This window comes from Mytilus edulis, chromosome 6 (assembly GCF_963676685.1).
Source record: "Mytilus edulis chromosome 6, xbMytEdul2.2, whole genome shotgun sequence".
Lineage (NCBI taxonomy): Eukaryota > Metazoa > Mollusca > Bivalvia > Mytilida > Mytilidae > Mytilus > Mytilus edulis.
The window spans coordinates 8,151,006-8,176,000 of NC_092349.1; the positions used below are offsets into that span (position 1 = coordinate 8,151,006).

Here is a 24,995-nt window from a genome sequence, read left to right on the forward strand (position 1 = left end):
GTCATGGTATATGGAGAATTAGGAAGGTTTCCACTAGAAATTAAAGTAAAATTAAGAATGTTATCGTTTTGGAGTAGAATGGCTAAAAATGAAAACAAACTTAGTAGTTCTATGTATAAGCTTATTTTCAAATTACATGCTGATGGTATTTGTGAATTTAAATGGGTGTCATTTGTAAAATCTATATTTGACAACTCAGGATTAGGTTATATGTTTTTTCAACCAATACATTGATTATTCAACTTTCAAACCCGTTATAAAACAGATTCTTCAAGATCAGTTTCTTCAAAAGTGGTCCAGTAATATTGATAACTCGTCTCGTGGCGAATATTATAAGTTATTTAAATCTCAGTTTGGTCTGGAAAATTATCTATTACGTCTTCCAGAGGATAAAAGAATCTGGATTTCAAAACAGGATTAGGGAAAAAATATTCTTGAGATACACAATTTATATATATCAAAAGTATTCATGGAACATGTGGAATACAACATTATACATGATAATACGAAATACGAGAGGAGAATGATTATACTTTTTCTGTTTAAATTTGACGACATTTTTAAAAGGATATATATAAAATGACAATTATGCTTCAATTTTAAAAAGATAAAAGATATGATAACATTTAGGAAAGGGCCCTTGTTAATTTGCAAATAAACGGCACAATTACGATGGTTAAACAATGTTTGAGGTAGTGGGCTTAATTTCTACAGAAGAATAAAACATAAATCAACTTACCAGTTTCACAAAGACGATGCTGCCAGTTGTCACATGTGTCACATTGAAGAGCATCTTGTCGAATCGTAACCGTCTTCTTGAACATTACAACGTGGACGAACCATGATTGCAATTGAAGATGATCATACATTTCACCATAGTTTATATATTTTTTCTCAAAGCTTGATTTTTACAACGTTTAAGCCATGCATTTTCTTTTCGGTGAGGATGGTGATTGTTTAAGTATAACTCAATGGCCTTTGATGTTCATAGTGCCGCACTCATACCGAATTTTTGTTTTCATTTACTTCTCTATGTTTATTCTACTTTTAACAAATCCATTCTATTTTTGTAGGTATGTTATCCACTAATGAGCACTGATTAGTATATTGTGTACTCATAATTATTTTAATGTGCATATCAAATGAATTGCCGTCTAAACAATTTCAAACAATCAATTCTAAGGAATACTAATGATTATAACGATTAGCATTTGATAAGCTTATTTAAAACAATTATAATTGCATTTTATTAACAATGAAAAGTTTATTTATATGTTGCTATATAATGATATATACGAAAGAAAGTTACAATAACTATGCATATAAACATGATAAATAATATCAAATAAAGCATGGGTAAGAGTTGGTAAAAATAGGGTACGAGTTGCCGAAAGTACGAGTTGTCGTGTACCCGACTAAAAAATCTAAACTGAGTGGTCTCCCTTTGCCATGGCGTCAAATATGTTTGGGACAAAGACATTTGGTGAAAAACCTCAAAAGTTTCAGATAGAGGAAGGCGAAGAATATTATTATGTCGGATCAGAAGTATGAAATTACATGTTGTTAAAGATCTCAGTCGAGAAAATTTCAGATTTAGTGTAAAAAAATCGTTTTTCTATCGAGAATCGTAGAGTACCCATGGCATAATTTATTTCTGTAACTGTTAGTGTTACTAAATTTGTGGCCTTCCTTATCTAAATTTCATTTATGGTTAGAGTTCGTTTAAGGGTAGGCATTTTGTCAGGGTTAGCACCCGTTAGACCCAAATTTGAATATTCTTGTTCTGTTTGTGACCCTCTGACACACAACCAATCCGTATGCAAAATTGAGATGGTCCAACAACAAGCTGCTCAGTATGTCTGCAAAACCAACATGAGTAGTGTTACAAACATGCTCACAACATGGAATTTACCATCACTAGCAGAATGGAATGTAAACTACACATAAGATTAGTTATGATGTACAAAAATCATGTTGCAATACAATGAGTTCGTGGTCTAGTGGTTAAGACCGATGGCTACAGTGCTGAAGGTCCATAGTTCGATTCTCACTCGGGGCGCTAAAAATATCAGTACGTCAGAAGGGTAATTTTCACCCTCTCACACACATCACTGGTACCCAGACCGGAGTTTAAACTAAAATGGGTACTTTGGGGGCCTCGGTTGGTCAAAGTTGTTCCCTGCTTGACTTCGAGATCAATCTTCTGATATCTCTCTGGTTTGTCTGTTTCCACCGAGTGGCCCGGTGGTTCTCTCCGAGTACTTCGGCTTCTTCCACCATAATAACAGACTTCCTGGTGTCCTAGCACTCCCTCGGTGTTGGATGGGGATTGAGTTGTCCTTGTAAAAATAATTGTCGTATAAATTATACGTTAGTGACACATCTCCATTAATCCCGATAGGGAGTGTACATGGATGCCACTGTACCCTCACATGTAAACCAGTCAGGGGACTTACTGAAATAAGTGATTTTTAAATCACTTATTTGAGTAGCAAATTCGAGGTTTTGTCACAAATTGGGATTATGTAGTTTTTTCAAAATTTGAAACACATAGGTTTAAATAATATCTTTTAATTAGTAAAATTTAAAAAAAATGAACTTTTTGCTTCTTTTAAGTAGCAAGGTTTATGCCTTTGATGCTATCATTTAGCTGAAAATTCTATTTTAGTTGAAAAAATGCTATAATAATGGCTTTACATAATGAACTGATACTTTCTTAAAAGATTTTTCCCAGCAGTGGGAGTATTTTTCCTGTGAAGTTCAAGGTTTCATCTTTCAGATTATGTAATAAAATTCTACTGTTCGCAATAAAAATTTCACTGTTTGGGGATGTTTAAATTAGTGGGGGTTATTAAAAGAATGATACTTAAAGAAGTGATTTTTGGGAAGGAAATTGAGGTCTGATACTTAAACAAGTGATTTTTATGTCATTATCCTAGATTCAGGACAAGGTCATCACCTGAAATGACCTGGTCATCCTAGACAACACAGATGTTGGTTCTGATAAGTTTAGAAACATAATTAGTCCCTGGATCATTAGTATTCTATATTTAAAGCTACAATAAAATTAAATCACTTCTTCTAGTGATTAATTTGTACTACTTAAATAGGTGATTATTAAAGAAAGACAACTCTAACTTCCAATCTTTATGGAAATAATGTTACTTGAATCAGTGATTTAGAAAATCATTTATTTAAGTAAGTTCCCTGACTGTAAACATGTAGAACATGCCTCATATCATAATTTCTCTTGCTGAGTTGCTGAGATTATATTAATGCTGTAAATAAACAAAACAGAGAACAGCTAAAGTGAGCTGTTCCCTGATGCTTTCAATGGATTGTGCCTGAACCAGTACCAGAGGGAGATCGTTCCACTGTGGTATTGTCATGAACTGAAATTATGAACATCTGTACAAGTATTTTGATGTATGAATATGCCTATATGAAAGTGGATGTTTTTTTTTCTAGTTCTTGGGTCTGCTTTTATGGGGGTTGCCCGGATATTCCGACACCCTGTTAGTCTGATGGAATACACCTTATTGCTTTTCCAACTTGACAATAGAGTGAGTCCCGCTTGAACATGTTGAACTTTTGACATCATACAAACAACCATTTTTTTCATTGTGGCATCAGATATTTCCTATAATGACATCTAAACTTTATGGGAACTAGTGTGAAGTCGAGAAATAAACGTATTTAAACTTTTGGTATTTAGCTGTATCTTGCCTCCGAATGACCTTAGATCGACTCAGAATCACCTTTTGACATCAAGCAACAATTACTTTATTTCAAATTGTGACGTCAAATATTTTAAATTATGATGTCAAAGTTTATTGGAACCTGTGTGATTTTACGTAATGGTGGACAAATTCATTTTGCATACAAGTGTAAATATGTCTATGGCGGACAAATAGCAATAAGGTGTATGTATGTATGTACTGGTAAATGCCTCCGATATCCGAAGAATCGAGGGGTTCTTCGGATATCGGAGGCATTTACCAGTACATACATACATACACCTTATTATGGAAAGCCAACGGGGTCAAAATTCTTAATTCGTAACTTGTCAATTCGTAACCGTTGTAACTGTGTAATTTCTAAATTGTTAATTCGTAAATTGTTAATTTGTAACTTGTTACTGTGAAATTCATAATGCTTAATTCGTAAATTGTCAATTTGTAACTTGCACCTTTGTAGTTTCAACATTCTTAATCGGTAAATTGTCAGTTTGTTACTTGTAACTGTGCAATTTCATAATGCTTCATTCGTAAATTGTCGATTTGTAACTTGTATCTTTGTATCAAAATTCAACATTCTTCATTAATTGTCAATTTGTAACCTGTAGATTTCAAAATTCTTTATTCATGTTATTGGTAAATTGTCTTTTTGTATATTGATGTTTTGTAACTTGTAACATGTGACTTGTCGATTCGTGAATTGTCGATGTGTGAAATGTAGAAGTGTTAAATGTCATCGTTGTATTATGCTAACGATCATTATGACGACAGATGGCGCTCGGGTTCTTCTTCGGTGTATAATCCTCCTGTAAGTCGGAGTACCTCCATGTGGAATATATACCTAAGTAATTTTAATCCATTAATTACAGCAAATGCGTCTAAAAAAAAGCAAAACAAAAATTGCATGTTTACAGGATCCCAGTTTTATTTTTATTACTGACGTGGACTTTCGCTAGGAAACTATATAAAATAAACATCCCGACTAGTTCAGTCCCTCAAAATAATTGATCTCTCCTAATTACGAGGTTAACATGGTTAATGAAATAGTCGTTGGTCAGTGGAATATTACGACTGGATTATTCAGGTATATACAATAAGGAGATGTGGTAATAAACCGTATGATTGCCAATGAGACAACTACCCACCAACGCGAAGTACAATTAAAGTCCATGTAAGCAACTATAGGCAACCTACTGCCTTCATCAATGACAAAACCGTATACCATATAGTCGGCTTTAAAAGGCTACATCATTACTGAAAACCCCAGGTACTAGTAATAAACGATTTCTATTAATCATAAAATGCTATTATCGGACCATTTTATTCTGACAGGAAGGGCTGACATATATATTCTATTCTGCTGTTGTCGGTTATATGGTCGGGTTGTTGTCTCTTTGACACATTTCCCATTTCCATTCTCAATTTTATGTATTAATATATATATGCCTACTGAATTTTCTGGACAAGAAGCTTAAAAATTGCCGCTACCAGATTTCCTACAATAAAAATGTACAACCAAAAAGACTAAAATATTCATGAGTCCCTCGATCTCAAAAGCTGCTTAATGCCCCGTACTCCCGATATGAACCCCATCTGGTGCCACACCTCCTTATAGCCCGGCAACCTTACTAAATCTAACATGTTGTCAATCGTTAATTAACTGAAATGATTCACGATGTTAATCAATATATCTATTTTTTTTTTAAGTTGCATGTCAAATATAAAATAAAAAATCATTTGCAATGAATTCGTAACATCCTAATATCCTATTGACAAACCAGGTTGTATTCCGCCTGGCTCTTCTGTCGAGCAGTCAGCCAGGATCCCAGGCTATCATTTTACTCTAAAAATTACCAAATACATACTCCTTTGGCCAAACCCCAAATAATGTGCAAATATTTTCGTGGAGAAATAAAATTAAAGAGCGCGCTCACATGCCCCACGTCCCCACATTGTCACTGGAGGAATAAAATAACTGTAAGAAAAAAATGTTGTATAAGAAGAAAAAAATGAATCATAATTTCCTGTCGATATGTACATCTACATAGTATGTCCTTATTGTCTACAAGGTTTCATGAAATTCTGTGGTGTGGTTTCAGAGGAGTTGCGACGACAAACTATTGCAGAGGTATATCGAAGCACATAAGTTCAAAGGGGCGTAACTTCTAGAAAAAAAATGAATTGTAATTTCTTGCCGATATGCAAATCTACTTAGTATGTCCTTATTATCATGAAATTCTGTTGTGTGGTTTGAGAGGAGTTGCGATGACAAGAAACAGGACCGATGGACTGACGTACGGACGGACAGGCAGACAGACAGACGGACGGGTCAAAACATTACACCCTCCGCAACTTCGGGGTATAATTAGTGTAAGCATATAAGAGATAATCACGGAGTGCCTCTTTCATGCAAATAGCGATATGGCAAGCTCTTTTCTCTGACAAGTCAGAGGGAGAGGGCGTCAATTTGTTTAAAAGTGGGAGTATTAAGAAGGGGGGTTTGAGATTTCAAAAAAACACTGGCCTTTGTTAGTCTTGTATGATTTTTAATTTTTGTTTCTTGTGTATAATTCGGAGTTCAGTATGACGTCCGGTATCACTGAACTAGTATACATATTTGTTAAGGGGCCAGCTGAAGGAATCCTCCGGGTGCGGGAGTTTCTCGTTACATTGAAGACCCATTGGTTGCCTTCGGTTGTGGTTTGCTCTATGGTCAGGTTGTTGTCTCTTTGACACATTCCCCATCTCCATTCTCAAATTTATGTAGGTGACGCGTGTAGTAAAAAATAAACAGTTTCATAGTTTAACGATCATGGTCATTAAAAAATATAGAGGGGACACCTCCTAGTATATTTCGATCTTGTACCATGATCCTTTTAGATCTGTATCTGTAGGAGAACGTTTTGGATACAAATACCGGCTTCAATACAACGGTAGAGAGAGCGCCGTCGATGTATTGACGATGCACGAGAGTAGTTTCATAACGGCTGTCAACGCTCGGTGTACGCACTACGCTTCTTCAATGTGGTCCTATATTCGAATACTGTTTATACGAGAATATTGTTGTATTTTACTCGTTGAAATCTCAAAACACTTCGTGTAGTTTTTTATCTGCATGTTTGTTCACAACATTTCTTGACTGATAATTGTCAAATCGGGCCCTTGACAGCAATTTAGTGTTCTTTTTGGACGAGCTTTTTTTTTTTAAATTGTCTGGTTCTATAGCACTGCGACCATCTCGTACAGAAATATTAGCTTCTGACTTGAACGTCCTTGTACTCTCCTGTTATAAATCTCACAGGTTGTCGCTGTATTCTTTCAAGCTTATTGATGATTGTAGATGTGAACTGGTCCCATACTATTGACGATATGATATCCCATTATTGACCTGACCATAAAAATATATGCGGTTTTCTCGCATTCCGGTTGACAATATCTCAAATTTTAGGGCCTAGATTAGTTTTTCTGGTTCCTTTAGATTTTATTACAAAATAGTGCATATTCAACACAGTTTTGATATATAGTATACATTAACTAAGTGGCTCATTTAAAATATTTTTTCATTCAGTTTGTTTTACAAAAAACTGATATGATATCATTAAACATTTTTTATAGATATAGGAAGATGTGGTATGAGCGCCAATGAGACAACTCTCCATCCAAATAACAATTTATAAAAGTAACCCATTATAGGTCAAGATATGGCCTTCAACAAGGAGCCTTGGCTCACACCGAACAACAAGCTATAAAGGGCCCCAAAATTACTTGTGTAAAACCATTCAAACGGGAAAACCAACAGTCTAATCTATATAAAAAAAACCAAGAAACGAGAAACACGTATAAATTACATAAACAAACGATAACTACTGTACATCAGATTCCTGATTTATGTTCATTACTCAGGAGCCAAATAAATAAAGACTGTTCGTCCATTTGTTTCTTGTAGTAAAACATATCATTAGAATAAATTATATTCTTTTCTGAAATTTTAATATTGAGATTATAATATTAATGAATGATGGTTGTCAAACCATTTCTGCCATTATACATTGAGTCCTAATTTGCGGGCCCAGGACAATATTAGTATTTTTCCAGCACCGTCTTATATTTCATATTTTTAGTCTTGTTTTGACCCGGTTAAATATTAATATTTGCGAAGTTGATAAGGAAGCCCGTTCCAGCGACACATCTATATACCTTAATAAAGGAAGTGACACACCTAGCTCATTGCAGGTTTGGTGACAAGTACAGTAAACAAACATGTTTATACGAGGTTACCTCAATATAAAACCGAGTCCCTTTTATACATGCCATATAAAACAAACAATGTATTTATAAGGGTTTGGATGGGGTTAAATGATTAAAGAATAATGCCTTTAAAAAATTAAGATTAGAGAATAATTGGCAAAAAAATAGAAGATTAGAGAAAAAAGGGGTTGATTTTTTGAAGATTAGAGAAAAAAAGGGGTGAAAATTAAATGTTTACAGAATAACAGACCCCCCATTCAGACCCTCATTTATCTATTTGTTATCTTTTATATGTATGCGCTGTACATAATTGATTTATACTCCTTTGGTATGTATTCCATATGGCGGTGCTCCTACTTACAGGAGGCTTATACACCGAAGAAGAACCCGAGCGCCATCTGTCGTCATAATGATCGTTAGCATAATACAACGATGACATTTAACACTTCTACATTTCACACATCGACAATTCACGAATCGACAAGTCACATGTTACAAGTTACAAAACATCAATATACAAAAAGACAATTTACCAATAAAGAATTTTGAAATCTACAAGTTACAAATTGAAAATTAACAAATGAAGAATGTTGAATTTTGATACTCAGATACAAGTTACAAAGCGACAATTTACGAATGAAGCATTATGATGAAATCGCACAGTTACAAGTAACAAACTGACAATTTACCGATTAAGAATGTTGAAACTACAAAGGTGCAAGTTACAAATTGACAATTTACGAACTTTAACAATTTAGAAATTGCACAGTTACAAGTTACGAATTGACATGTTACGAATTAAGAATTTTGACCCCGTTGGCTTTCCATACCTTATTGCTATTTGTCCACCATTACGTAAAATCACACAGGTTCCAATAAACTTTGACATCATAATTTAAAATATTTGACGTCACAATTTGAAATAAAGTAATTGTTGCTTGATGTCAAAAGGTGATTCTGAGTCGATCTAAGGTCATTCGGAGGCAAGATACAGCTAAATACCAAAAGTTTAAATACGTTTATTTCTCGACTTCACACTAGTTCCCATAAAGTTTAGATGTCATTCAGTCAGAGCTCAGACATAAACAAGTCGATTTTTGTTTTTGACTTAAAGAAGTCAAAACATGTATTTATCATAAAAATGTGTTTTCAATTTTAGACTTATCTAAGTCAGAAAATGAAAGACTTGTTTAGGTCTATTTATGTTGATGAAAAAACTTAATTTCACTTGGTGGCCAAACTACACCCCCTATGACAGCAAAAACCTGTCTGAGAGTTCACAAGGACTTGAGCTATCTATATTTAATTGTCTAATTGAACATCCTTACTAAACACAGATGTTTTACCTCATTAAGTGAGGTTCCAGGTGGTTGCATTGTAAGGTTAATTAACATTATCTCCGATTTTTTAGACTCTCATTCATATTTTTCTTTAGAAGACAAAGCATTGTCTTTCAATGTTGTCATTATTTGATCTAGATGCATGACCTTTTTATTAATATGCGTGGGTCTTGAAGTTCACCAATTTTGATCACTTATCGACTTGTAGGAGTCGATATTTGCAACTTTTTGATTCTGGTCAATTATTTCTTGCTTAACAATATTTGACTTATTAAAGTTGTATTTTGTCTTGCATTAAAGGGAGACAAATCCTAAAACTTACAAATTTAGACCTTTATGAGTCAAAAGCAGATTCAGACTTATTTATGTCTGAGCTCTGACTGTCATTATAGGAAATATCTGATGCCACAATGAAAAAAATGGTTGTTTGTATGATGTCAAAAGTTCAACATGTTCAAGCGGGACTCACTCTATTGTCAAGTTGGAAAAGCAATAAGGTGTATTCCATCAGACTAACAGGGTGTCGGAATATCCGGGCACCCCCCATAAAAGCAGACCCAAGAACTAGAAAAAAAAACATCCACTTTCATATAGGCATATTCATACATCAAAATACTTGTACAGATGTTCATAATTTCAGTTCATGACAATACCACAGTGGAACGATCTCCCTCTGGTACTGGTTCAGGCACCATCCATTGAAAGCATCGTGGAACAGGTCACTTTAGCTGTTCTCTGTTTTGTTTATTTACAGCATTAATATAATCTCAGCAACTCAGCAAGAGAAATTATGATATGAGGCATGTTCTACATGTTTCTTACAAGCTCTAAAGTCTATTGATTTTACACAAGTGGATTTTGCATTTTTGCTCTTCTTGAGAGGTTTTCAGTCTCAAACATGTCAAAGTCACATGACTAACCATGCTAACCATGTGTTCACCTCTCGCTTTAGTGGGAAAGGGATAGAAACAGATCAACAAGCTAAGCTCCATAAAGAGTTAATTGCAAGGGTTAACTTCCTTTAATTACATGTAGGTGTATGTTAAATATATAGAAAGCTGAGTGCTCTTCCAAACACAGGCCTCAAATTCAACATGAAATTGATAAATGACAAAATTGTATACTTTTTACAGGTTGGAAACTATTTGCGTATGTTCCGTGGATCCCTTTATAAACGCTATCCCTCCTTATGGAGAAGACTTATGACAGTGGAAGAAAGGAAGAAAGTTTCCACCTTAGGTAATTATAATTCTTCTGGACATGCCTACAGCAAAGTCCAATGAAATCGTTGTGAAGCTCACAGTTAAAGCTGTAAAATTTTCCTGAAAAAAGTTTCAGAATTGTCTGAAATAATAATACCCATTTTCATTTAATATGTTTAAAATTGTTTGTTTTTTCTCTCATATAGATCTAGACTGCAAATAAATATAACTGTCTTAAATAAATTTGTTTGTATAAATTTGTGTTTGAGTAAATTCAATACCTACTAGTACTGTACATTTCAAATTAATTTATCTATTTATTTTGATGATGTTTTGTTTTTCTTAAAATCAACAGTTTGCTCCACCTACATGTAGTTATATATATATAAGATTACATAGAAGACATTATAAGTATGGCTTTTTGCTATCACTCAGGGTAAAATATTTGTCATAAAGGGCCAACGCATGGTAAAATCACGATATATTCAAGCCCCCATGAATTATTTTGGATCGAAGAGCTCTAGGTGGAGGCAAATATTTGCTGTTCCCATAAATAAAGGCACAATTGGCGTAAAAGAATAGAGCAAACTAAATTAGTGAAAAATTGTTTGTTTTAAGAAATAATTCAGGGGGGCTTGAATATATAGTGATTTTACCACAGGTTGTCCCTTTATGCCGATATTTTACCCCTCGCTATCGAAAAATTAAATATTTGTCATAAAGGGATGAATTTAAATGATAATTTACTTATAATGTCTTATATGTTTAAAAAATCAACATATTGAAACAAATGTATTACAAGGTTTCTATGTTGTTTTCTGCTTTATTCTTGATTTTAGGAAGTGGACAGCCTGCATTGGCTACAAATATAACTCTGTTGAAGGGGTCAGAAGTGGACCAGATATTTGAAGGCAATGATGAAAAATTTAAATCATTGTCAATCAACAGTGACACTGCTTTTAATACGTGAGTAATGATTTAAAAGCTAGATGGATACCTACCAAAATGAAGATGTTTAACATTCAAACATTAAAATTATTTTTAAAGATATTGATGGCACGAAACAACACATTTACACAAACAAGTTGGTTGTCTATTTTAAACACAATTGGAAGTCAAGCGTTTAGAAAATATAAGTTTTGCATGATTGATTTTATGTAGAAGTTGAGTTTTTCCCAGCGTCAAGAGATATCCTGAAAGTATTGCATTTGTTGTCACATGTCACTTTTGGCGGGGGAAATACTTGGGGAAACACCTACTGGTAAATAACAGACAACCGTGTCTGGATATTTATAGATATTTATAATATACAGCTGATAAAGCAGTGCCAAGAAAAAGTTAAAATTGGTATATTTTTGTATATAATTTAACCTACACCAACTAATTGGGAAAAGGGTGTAAAGGGGAAGGGGTTAATTTGTAGTTATTATTATTTTTTTTAAATTTTGATAACTAAAAATCACCAGACAAATTCTTTTACTAAGTTTATTATTAAATAGTCCATTCATATATTTTTTTAAAACAAGGACAAAAAAAAAACCTATCGGCTTAATCTATTTGATGGCTCTCTGACTTAGGCAAACAAACATTTTTTTAAATGTGGCCTCACACCAAGAATTGATAGACCCAGAAAAAAATCTGTTACATGTATATGTTTTGAAATGAACAATAAGTATAATTTAGAGATCATAATTTTTATTGATATGATAAAAACTACCAATCCAACACGTATTGTTTAAGTTTTCATTTCGTCATATTTCATTATATTAAGACATAAAAAAATACATGCATCCTGGACTCATCAAAATCTATTGGGATTCACCATTTCTCAAAATGATGAGTCCCAGGGTTCACCATGAAAAATTCCTATTGAGAACCCTGATATATGTCATAGTGCCATATAAATTTTAACTTGTCAGGTGAAAATTTTTTGATTGGGCAATCAAAAACAATAATCATGTTAATTGAAAGAAAAACAAGACAGTAATTTAGCCAAAATGAAAATTAATGAAAAGACAATCAACAGTCCACAAAATAGTACACATAAACCTAAATACCTACATGTAGCAACACAAAACCCACCATAAATGAATGCTCTGGAAGAGAAACATATAACATATATACTCAATTTTTGAATTATTTCATTTCAGAAGTGGGTTGAAACAGAAAAGGGGAAGTAACTGGGTCCCAACAGTACCAAGTAGTTCTCATCATCTTGATGCTGTTCCCTGTTCTACTCCTATAAATAGAAACAGACTTGGAAAATCTAAAGTACGGACATTCCCTACATGGTAAGTTTTGTCCTATAAATAGAAACAGACTTGGAAAATCTAAAGTACGGACATTTCCTACATGGTAAGTTTTGTCCTATAAATAGAAACAGACTTGAAATCTAAAGTATGGACATTCCCTACATGGTAAGTTTTGTCCTATAAATCGAAACCGACTTGGTAAATCTAAAGTATGGACATTCCCTACATGGTAAGTTTTGTCCTATAAATCGAAACCGACTTGGTAAATCTAAAGTATGGACATTCCCTACATGGTAAGTTTTGTCCTATTAATATAAAATCTAAAGTACGGACATTCCCTACATGGTAAGTTTCGTTCTATAAATAGAAACAGACTTCGAAAATCTTAAGTACAGACATTTTTTACATGGTAAGTTTTGTTCTATGAATAGAAACAGAAGATTTCAGTTGTTCATACTGTAGGTCAGTTTCTTATAATAATCTGTCAGTATGGGAAAACATTCTATATACCCTAAAAACAATTTATTTTTGTGGATATTTTTTTCATTTCAGAACATATTCATTACAATCTATAATAACATTTTTTTTCTGCTTGCTAAAGAAACGTAAATAAATCACAGAAGAAAAAAATAAATGGTTTATAGTTATTAGGTAAGTCTTAAATCTAATTTACTAATAATTTTGATTTGATTTTAGTTTTGACGACTCTGATCCTGCTCAGATCCATGATAATTCTAATCAACCAGAACAGCTGATACCAATCAGACTTGACATGGAAATTGATGGACAGAAACTTAGAGATTGCTTCACTTGGAATAAAAATGGTATGTTACTATGGGAAGAAAGAGAACTTGTGTGGTTTGATCATAAGGATAAAAAAGAAACGTTCTAATTTAAAGTTAATTAAGAATTACATGCACTTTTGTATATTGTACAGAAAAAGTAGACAAAAATGATATTTGTATATTTCCTGAGCATAATCTTGAACCTTTAGACATTTATTTCTGACTAGTAAGTCTAACTGTGTATAAAGGCAGAAAATGGTTGGAAAGTTTAAATCCCATATTATACAAACAATTGTTACAAGTATTGTTGAAATGATTTGAAACGGTAAATTAACTACTTACACCACTCTGCAACCAATTGGCATACTGAATAGATTACATAACAATAGAAATGTGTACCAAATCAGGATTGAAATTGAATTGAAATATTTGTTACATGGCTATAATTACCAAGTGCTGTTCCAAAATTTATTGAGTTATGGGATTGTAGGCAACTATCTCCTTAGATATTAAGTACAGGGGTTTCACTTCATTTTGTTTGAAGGGGCCAATTAGAGATTTAAGCAGGCCCAAACCTAAAAGGGGGGGGTTTGGGGGGGCTTGCCCCCCATCGATTTTTTTAAAATTAGACGCAAAATCCTGCATTCTGGCGCATTCTGGGCATTAAATTATAGTTCTGAAAATGTCACTTTTACCACTAGCCCCCTTGTTTTTTAAACAAAAAGGCTTAAAAACCTGCATTCCTGGCATAAAACTATAGTTCTGAAAATGTCATTTCTACCCCTCAAAGATTTAAAAAAAAAATTAGACACAAAATCCTGAATTCTGGCCATGGCATAAAATTATTATTGTTCTTAAAATGTCACTTTTACAGTACTACTGTTAATGTAGGCAACCTAAAGTTTTTCTAAGTCAATGAATGAATTATTATCTAACATCACCAAGTCAGAAAGTATAATATTGAAATATTTTCATTTTTATCACTTTAATAAGAGATTAATTATTATAATGATTGATGGATACAATTCAATGACACTTATGTATAACAACTTGTTATCCATGCCAAAATAGAGTTCACCAGCAACAATCGTCCTCAAAATCTGATTCATCCTCAGAATAAAAAAATACTACATTGAGCATCATAATTTATTTCTGGCTTTATATTGTTGATAAAAGGTTACATGTACATGAAGTAGCAAAAACTCTGAACCTGACAAGAGGTTAATTTTATTTAGATAGGGACTTGGGACAATAAGAAAATTATGGTGCTATTTACATTTAAAACCAGATTCTTGTCCTACCTTTGAGGACCCCTAAAAAATTTGGACAGCACTTCCCCTACACGCAGCAGTTTTAAATATCCCCCTTCCCATTATCCCGGTGGTATGAAAAGATGTGTAAAGAAAGAAGAAGAAGAAGTGCTGGCCAGGCTCATTTATAAGAAAACATGAGCTTCCACTTCTTCTTAATTTCATTTGATAGCTTTTAAAAGGGTTACATACCTCACAACTGAAAGTATTATGACCAGAAATATATCTATGATTTGGAACGGGACCTGTCAATGCAACTTTTCATCGATGTACCCTGCCCCCTTTTCGGATGCTCTGTAGTTGCCGGCAGATCGACGGGGCCAGTTGTAGACATCAATTAAACAGTAAAACTATAACGTCATTAAAACTGTTCCAAATCTTGTCAAACTACATAGTAATCCAAACCTTGTTACTCTTTGACGTGGTAGTTGTTAAAGTGAAAAAAATCATGTAGTGTTCTGGGTGCTCCGTAAACGGAGGGATCTACGTACATACATACATAACGAAGACTCTAGAGCTGCGAGGGTACATACTATTCATTCAATCATAACAACGATAAACACGTGTGTCAAACAGGAAGTCTGAAATAACAGCCAATGAAAATCGTCGTTGCAACCGCATGTCGGTTTAAAATATAAACACAAATCTTCGAACTCCCTCGAACTCTGTTGTCATGATTTTAATATAAAAAGATCTCATAAAAAAAAAAATAGGACTTTTTTTTTTTTTTATTCAGGACAACTGAACCGGCCAGAAATTGAATTGAACAGGTCAAAATGGCCGGCGGCCGGTTCTTAATGAAAACACTGAAGTAAGAATTAAATTCTGTAATTTCTACTATTATTTTTTTTTTTTTTAATATAGAAATTCTGACTTGGAAATTTAAAACTAGAAAACTTAAATACTGACTAATTATAATTGTCTTTTTCAGAGGGTTTGGTCTCGCCTGAACAGTTTGCCGAGATCCTATGTGATGATTTAGATCTAAACCCTATTAATTTTGTGCCTGCTATATCCCAAGCTATCAGACAACAGATTGATGCCTATCCCACAGATAATTTGTTAGATCAGCAGTGTGACCAGAGAGTTATATTAAAGGTATATTATCAAATAACAAGAATGTGTCCATAGTAAACAAATGCCACACTCGCACTAACTATCATTTTCTATGTTCATTGGACAGTGAAATTGGGTTCAAAACTCTAATTTGGCATTAAAATTAAAAAGAACATTTCATAGTTAACATGTGTACCAAGTTTCAAGTTGATTGGACTTCAACTTTATCTTGACCAAAAACTTTATTCTAATGTGAGGCAGACAGACGGACAAATGGACAGACGCACAGACCAGAAAGCATAATGCCCCTCTACTAATGTAGGTGGGGCATAAAAACATAATCTTATTGCATTATTATTTCAATGTGTGTGTCATTGGAAATTCATAATAAATTCTCCGTTAAAATTTGAAAATAGTCATCCAAAGTTTTAAGTAACAGTTATATACTACATTTAAATGTTAAATCACAAATATATCCAACTTTGTATCAGAGCTCCAGATAAGAATTCACAAATTGAGTTTTTTACCCACCATTTTCTTATATAATTGGGTGATAATGTTTTTTAATTGCATTATCAATTCCAATTCACCCCTCATGTTAATATCAAATTGGGTTTTTCACCACCAAGCTCCTTATTGTATTGGGTTTTTTCATCAACACAATATTGAATATTTAGGCAATATCAACCCCAGATTTTTTTCCATCTTAAATATGTTTCTTTCTTTGATTAGCTGTTTTATTTGGTTTAGGGTTAGGATTATTTGATAGCTGTTTTATTTGGTTTATTCACTGAGGAGCAATTGTAGGTTTAATTTTTGTTCCGTTTCAAACCTTCTGCCAGTTTTGTATTTTCTCATATATACTGTATAAAACGGATATGTGTATTCGCAGGCACTTGTCTTATACCTTTATATAATAAATTCTGAGACCAGTGTAAAATGAAACAAAAAATAGTTTATAAACTCTAATTATACTTGAATGTTTTTGTTTTATTCCAATTTTCATAAATCTGGGTTTAGTTGTCTTTTATTAGAACTTTTGGTTTCTGATGCTTTATCATGTCATAATTGATTTGGCCTCACGTGTTTGGCCTTTCACTTTTTCCAACTGATTTCTTTTTGAGGAAACCCTGTTTTTATTAGCAATGTTCTCGTTAAGGTCCGCACACACGCCCGTGTGTTCGACGGCTTCCTAAAAACACTGGCTGAGTCTTGTTATCATCATAACTTTCCCTCAGCTTTTCAAAAGAAGCAGAAAACATGCTTCTATTCAATATTTTAACCGAACATTCACTTTCGTTTTAATTCAATGTATGTTGTGATACATCCCGAGCAATGCGAAAGAAATATGACTACATGACACATGCTAATTGGATAAACGTCGAGAAGATCGAAATGTTTTCAAAAACACGTGTACCTATTGAGCAACGGCAAACTCTAACAGGGATCTATTTTTAGAACTAAAGGAAATTCCAATTATAAAATATTATGAAAAATAAAAATAGTTTACGCGACGAAGGTAAACAGATAAGGGTAAACACCGCAAATGGTAGCCGATAAAAGGGTGGAGAACTCATGGTTTTGGAATATAATTGGGTTTTCCTTTGAATTAGTTGGGTTATTGAACCCTGCAATGGGCAATTGCATTGGGTTTTTTATTATTTGTATTGCGTGATCACGCAAATACGCAGCTTATCTGGAGATCTGTTTGTATGGTTTCAGATGAGTTGCGTCTCAATGAATTGGTCTCTTCCTTTAGTAGCATAGATTTTGATTCTTTACCAGGCAGAAAAATTTGTATTACTTAAGAAGGAAAAAATTAACATACCATATACATGTAACGTCAGCAACTTTGTGATGGTGTCAATAAAGTCAACGAAAAGGTGTTGGTTGAGTAAAGATCAATTTGGATAAATTCTATTAGCATAACTTGTGTATAATTCCAAAAATAGCACTAATAGATTTCACGCTTTTGGCTCTATTTGAAAATTCTTATCAATAAATGCACATAAATATTTCTGAATTAACATGATTAACAGTAAAACGTTATTTTGTATTTTTAGCTAAATATCCATGTAGGTAATATATCCCTGGTAGATCAATTTGAATGGGATATGTCTGAACCAGATAACTCACCAGAAGAATTTGCCAATAAATTATGTGCTGAATTAGGTAAGATATTAGAACTGCTGAACCGGATCTGGGATTTTCAGAAAGGTTTCTAGCGGTACCTAACAAAAAAGTCAGTAAAAATCAAAGGTGTACAAAAAAAATTCTAAACAAATCGGGGGCTGGGCCTCCTCCTCCAGAACAGTATACATCTATAATTAAAATGAAAGAAGCCACCAAACGACACAACTATGACTAACAAGAGAAATAGGTATATTATATATCAGTCAAATTCCATGGTCTGTTTTCACATATGTAATATAAATGTTTTTTTTTATTATTAGAGTATCAAAATTATGCAGTTTTCTAACAATTTGTGATGTTAGTGCTATTGTGACTTTGAAGAGGGAAAATTCTAAAATTTTGTTAGAAAAGTTTAGTACTAAGAATTCAGAAATCTGTGAAACCTTTTTTTGAAAATAAAGATAGAATTATTGTCACACAAATTAGTTGTATATAAATAAGACATAGCTGAGAGGGTGATAGAGAAGCTTGTTACCCTGAGACATTGTCAACAGAGGTGAAGCCAAGGTCTTATTAAGGGGTAACAATCTGTTCTATCACCCTCTCAGCTATGTGTTATTTAATTTATGATTCTGAATGATCAGTTATTCCTGTCAATCAAATTTCAAATTCAAAGTAATAAACTATGATGTCTTGTACATATTTACAACCATCCATATTTAATAAAACACCAACTTGATCAAACATCTCCATGAAAGTTAATAGAACTTTGCCTGGGAAAGAGTAAATTATCTCCCTTGTATTAACCAATCAAAATCGTTCATTATTACATAAAGTATTATAAAACTAGATATTACATTCTGGCATTTAATGCAGCATTTCCATATGTGTCATTAACAGAACAGTTTAAAAAATAATGTTTAACTATTGGTACATCATTTTAACCATACATTTTTGGTTTTAGGTCTAGGCGGTGAATTTGTTACAGCAATCTCATATAGTATAAGAGGACAGTTAAGTTGGCATCAAAGAACTTATGCTTTCAGGTAATTTTAAAAACACTTCTAGTACTGTAAATTCAGAAATTCTTGCAATGTTTTTAATATTGTGAAATATACGACAGGGTTATAATCACAAAAGTTCAAACTCGCATTTTGAAATTTTTCAAATGAATTAAACAACATTTTCCTCAATATCTTAAATGACAAAATCACAATAATAAATGCACACAATAATTTCTGAATTTACAGTATTGTGCTAGGATGATTTACAATATATATTTTTTTTCAAAATCCATCAAATACAGTGCTCTAGCTAGAAATCAAAAGGGGCAGGGTGCCAGTGGAGGGCAGGGCACTTTTTATGATAAGACAAGGCACTGCTCATTTTTTTGTCTACGTTTCTGTGTGTATCACGAGTTAACGAATCTCTTTTTTTTTTTACTGTATATGGTTTTTTTTTTAAATAAAGATGCTTTTCAACTATAGTCTTTATTTCATTGTTTGTGTAGTTATGAATGATATAGTACATCTTCATCAACATATTATGTTTTTACAGTTTAACTTCACTCTACCCATTATCAAAGAATATGTGTTTTTTTTTTATCTATAGAGGAATTATAGCTTTTAATAAATCTTATGATCAGAATCAAAGAGCATTACTAATTTAACAATGTTTAGAACATGGATTGCTAAAAGTATAATTATCAAATAGAAATTGCAATATATATTTTTTAATATGTTCAAAGACAGTTAATATCTTTAAGGTAACATTATTATGTTATTATATATTCAATTGGTAATTTATTCCTTTTTTTGATACCAGATAATATTTTTAGAGCACAAATTTGTAATAAGCTAAAACAGGGGAAGTAACTCCAAAATCAATTTCCACCACGTTTGGGTTAATTAAAAACTGCGCTTGTCGCTAACAAGTTGAGATGGAAGGCATTTCTGTAAAGGCATAGTTTTATTTTGATGACTTAAATTCAATTCTAAAGTCATGAAAGCAAGGCCGTAACTACCCTTGAGGCAAGTGAGGCAATTGCCTCACTAAAATTTCGACACTGATTTTTTTTTTATACATATATATAAATATAATAGTCGTTTGTTGTTCTGTCTCAACCCTGATTTCTATAACTTGTCATCATTCCTTTTAAACTATTCTTCCTGGATATAACTCAGCATCTCAACGAGTGATGTTTCTCGATTACATTAACCTAGTAACGATAATCATAATGGATCTCTAGTTAAAAACAGGCTCTTGCAGAAAAAGGAAAAGCGACACTGAAGGTAAATAAGGAATAATTCTAGTAAACTAGTTTTTTGGTGAACAGAGTCTGAGTATTGCATATAACTTCATTATTGCAATCCAAAAACGATAAGTAGACTAACAAATGAAGTACTGGTCTTCGGAAGGGGGCAGTCCTGTCTGCGTATTCATTTCTCCGTTTCACCAACTTTGACAAATCAAGTACTGGGCATCGCAAGGGAGCAGTCCTGTCTGCGTATTCATTTCACGAACTTTAATCTTTCTCTTTACAGATAAATAAAATATAAATAATATGAAACATCCATGGATTAGTTTTTATCCATGTTTCTTTAACCTTAAAAATTGAAAGAATATCCCATATTCCAATTTGATATTATTGAGGATCGAATGGTAGAATCTTTAACACAGGATTTTGTCTTTACTTATTCGGGACTACGGTATTTCGTTTCTTTATATTCGGGGTTTCGGAATCGGACACCCCAGACCCTAACCCCTAAATTTATAGATTCTGGAACTAAAATACCACCAACTATTTCCAGAAATAATTGGAAATTACGGACCTACATGTAAACGTCAAAAACTCCAGTCGAATTTCCCCTGTACCCATACCAGATATACTTACTCTATAGATAGAATCATATACCTGTATCTTATCTCATTCTATCCCTAGTTTGTCTACTCTTTGTCAGCATAAAAGCGAGTTGAATATTTTGAAACTGCGACTGTATGATGGTTCTTACAGGAAAGCTTAATTCCCTTTTGCAAACAAAACTGTTACTACCGATGCTGCTACCGAATTGCTGATTGAGAAGGAATTGGAAGAAGACATTGATCATTGTGTTGATGATAATGTGCTACCTTTAGAAACACAGACTGCCCTGAAACGACTGAAAACTTGGAAAAGAGCATGCATGAGTGGCGAGAGATTGTGCGGTCTTGCCATGCTCCATGTTCATCGCGATAAGGATACCAGTAGACCAAATTATGATTCTGAAACGATTTGACTGAACCGGCAATAGAAAAATTTGGCAAACTCTACTGAATCGATGTTTGTTCTATGTTCTGGCAGCAGACTCAAATCAGTGATATTTGGATGATTATCTTACATATAAATTTAAATAAAGTTGTTGGTGTTAGTAAAAGTCTTAAAATATGAAAAATTTATATAAAAAGTGTCCAAATTCAAAACATTATCAAACTCTCTAAAAATGCCTAGAATGCAGGATTTTACACCATTCATTTCATACCCTTAAAAAAAATTTTTCGCCTCGCTTCGCTCGGCTCAATTATTTTGCCTCACTAAAATAAAATGCCTAGTTACGGCCTTGGAAAGTCTTCATTTATATACCTCTTCCACAAGCTAAACACACTCGCTGACACATTCATCAAAAGTATGACAAAAAGATACATTGTCCTAATTAAATTACCTAGTTATTTTAAACACCTTTGAAGTCTTTATCATTGTAATTGATTGTGATGTCATGATTAACCTGGGGGCAATCACACAGGTGTCATATATGTAATTAACTTGGAGATCAGAAATCGATGAAACAAAATTTTACCAAAACGGCACAAGATAATTTTGGAAAAAGACGTCAGGGCAGAAGGTGCGCGGATGAAGGCACCCAGGGCGCGGCTGAGGGCACCCAGGGCGCGGCGCCCTTCTATTTTAGGCTAGCGAGACCACTGAAATAGATACGTGTGTTTTGAATTGTTTCATGTCAAATAACATGACTGTATGTACTCCATGATAGTGCTTTAACAATTGTGCACAAATATTAAAAGACTAGAGAAGCTTTAATTAGACTCCTACCAATGAAGTCGAAGGGGACTTTAGGTTTGCACTCTGTCTGTCTGTCTGTCCATCCGTCAGTCCAGCAAATCAGTTTTCTAGACTTTTTTTCTTCATGCTTGTTAATTCTATATTTCCTATTTTAAACTTTAAAAATGTATCTTTGAGCATGTTGAGAATTGAATGCTTCTTTTTATTAATTCTAATTTATAGGCTTGTAAAGGTATTTATCACACATATATTTATAGTACAAGAACTGTTATGCTTCATGCAGAAAAGGCAAATAAAGAAACAAGAACTATCTTTAAAAAAGATATCCGACGTATTTAAATTTGAGTATATGTTTAAAACTATCATTTCGATAACCTTCAGAAGCACAAAGATACCATTTAAATAACGTTTTCTCTGTTTGTGTTCAGTATTCTCGGTCCTCGTATCTTTCTGTTTACATTCACCAAAACCCTGCGGAAATCTCACATGCGTAGGTGCGTTCTAAAAGTCATGTACGTTCGTACAACAAAGTTTACCTTAAAAATTATATAATTGTCCCGAATAAACAGCTGTCATGGATGCAAAGAGCTATTGGAGAAACAATTATTTTAATAAAAATATAAATCTTTGTAAGATCTAGTTCAAATATTTATAGTTTTTCACTTGCTTTCCATCACGATATAATTAATGAGACATTTTTTTTTACACAACCAAATCACCCATCATGACAGCATTTTGTCCAATCACAGAAAGGATTTTCGAGCATGCGTATTCTGTTGCCATAGTTAAGCGTCCTTAACTTCAAAGGGCACAAACCAAAACTATACCAACTACGTGGGAAAAAGTATTCAATTCTTAAAACCCCTCAATATTGTTACACAGGAAAATGAAATTTATTCAAATAACAATGTATATGTATTGTTCATCATCAGCAATATAATTATTTTATGATTTTTTTTTTATTTAAGTGAAGCACCATTACCAACAGTGGAAGTAGCCATTAGAAACCAGAATGAGGCTGATTCTTGGTGTCCATTTCTAGAAACATTAACTGATGCTGAGATGGAGAAAAAGATCAGAGATCAAGACAGAAACACAAGGTCATTAAACATTTATAAATAGTACAAAACATTATACTGAAATATCAGCCCACTCTGTAAAAGGGCAGGGATGTTTCTACTATATCTTCTTGAACAGCCTAGCAGCCCTAAAATTTGCAAACAGCCCAAAATGAAAAGATCCCAACCAGAACAAAGGAGTAGGTTCAGTAAGACCCTTTTTGGCCCAAAAATATAGCAGTTTTCGAAATATTTAAAATGTAAACTTTGTGCTACTTATTAGAAAGTAGAATACCTCTGTTACATAAATATAGGCTTTTTTTATAATACAATGCACATGTGTCAGGTACTAGCATCATGAAGTCATGCTAAATTACTGAAATCTTCACAATTTTAGCATTTGAGTTAATTTTTAGACAGAAACACAAGGTCATTAAACAGTTAAAAATAGAAACATGGGACAAATATAATAAATAACACAACAGAATTGTTTCCCAAACGCACATTATTCTATTCTTTCCTAAAACAAAAATAGTATTGTTAATAAGATTCAAATACTTGTGCAAAAAACAAACTTAGAAAGAGTTTAGTTCCAATATTTGTTTTGGTTTTTGGCTGTTTTGTATACTGTAGAAATATCACATAATTTCATATGTACAGTTATGTTTGCATATTGAAATGTCAGGTTTTAGGATAAATTGTTCAGAATGCTGTTTGTGTTTTGGTGGAGATAATACTACTAGTCAAGGTCAGCAATAGTGGTGATTTACTTGATATAATTAAACTTCACAAAAAAATAAAGAAAGTAAATGCAAAATCCAAAAAATAAATTATCAATCATCTTCATTGTTTCTTTTTTGATTGCAGGAGAATGAGAAGATTAGCCAACACAGCTCCAGCATGGTAGAGAGAGCATTGAACAAAGAAGTGTTTATCATCATCATTATCACCACTACACAATAGCTTCTGCTACCCACCAAATGTGTTTGACATTGTACATTACAAATAAATGTGTGGATGCACATTTGAACAATATGTTTCATAGATGTCAGATTTGATTCAAACTTGTGTGTATAAGTGTGTTTGAGAATAGTATGAAGAGGTCCATTTTACATATGTATGTAAATTTAGTTAGATATTTGAATATCTGAACACCGATTTTCTCAGCAGCTACAAACAGTAATGTTATATCTTTTTGTGGTGTAATAGGTCAACAGTTAAATGATTCACATCAAATTTCTATAATATTTTTCACTCACTGCTTCACTATTTGAAGGCATTAAATATTCATCCATGTTATAAACTAGTCCTTAAATCAAAATATCATAAAATTGTGCAGGAAACTCATGATATCAAATATTTAAGATTTTCAAATAAGATTTGAAAGATCTGCAGAACCTCATGAAATTTACTAGCCATAAAACCTTTAGCTATTATTTGTAAAGACTTGGAAAAGTATGTTCAATAAAATTAATAATTTTATGTCAATATGTAATGGATTATCTCCCTTACACTGGTATGTTCTAGATTTTCATGAACATCAAATATTTGTATACATGTACCAGAGTAAATATCAAATAAATATATAGGAATTTAAAACTTATAAGATATACAGAATCACATTGAATTTTTATAGCTATAAAACCTTAACTATTATTTGTAATGACTTGGAAAAGAAGGTTCAATAAAAACATAAAATTTCAGTAAATATCTAATGGATTATCTCCCTTACACTGTAATGTGTTCTGGTCACTGGAATGAATGTTGAATGTTATGATTTGTGTGTATTATAATGTGCAATAAAAATAATTAATCTCTCA

The 24,995-nt window shown here is 32.9% G+C and overlaps 1 protein-coding gene across 2 annotated transcripts; it reads left to right on the forward strand.

Moving 5' to 3' along the window:
* Nucleotides 1–1,414: 1,414 nt before the first annotated feature.
* LOC139527052 (SWI/SNF-related matrix-associated actin-dependent regulator of chromatin subfamily B member 1-A-like) lies at nt 1,415–24,995 on the forward strand. 2 transcript variants are annotated; one of them, XM_071322307.1, is made up of 10 exons: nt 1,415–1,545; nt 10,459–10,564; nt 11,367–11,493; nt 12,678–12,818; nt 13,476–13,603; nt 15,806–15,972; nt 17,994–18,102; nt 19,028–19,109; nt 23,086–23,217; nt 24,043–24,995. In XM_071322307.1, exons 1-10 carry the CDS (start codon nt 1,450–1,452, stop codon nt 24,080–24,082), a joined length of 1,128 nt encoding a protein of 375 aa, XP_071178408.1. In that variant the 5' UTR covers nt 1,415–1,449; the 3' UTR covers nt 24,083–24,995. The 2 variants fall into 2 exon arrangements, with proteins under 2 accessions (XP_071178408.1, XP_071178409.1); XM_071322308.1 differs by having other exon boundaries at nt 12,681–12,818.

Bases quoted from the DNA above. Each gene is read 5' to 3' on its own strand.
- LOC139527052 (XM_071322307.1), top strand. From the start codon at position 1,450: ATGGCGTCAAATATGTTTGGGACAAAGACATTTGGTGAAAAACCTCAA. The intron at 13,604-15,805 runs GTATGTTACTAT...TGTCTTTTTCAG, and splicing joins CTTCACTTGGAATAAAAATG to AGGGTTTGGTCTCGCCTGAA. The intron at 18,103-19,027 runs GTAAGATATTAG...TTTTGGTTTTAG, and splicing joins TAAATTATGTGCTGAATTAG to GTCTAGGCGGTGAATTTGTT.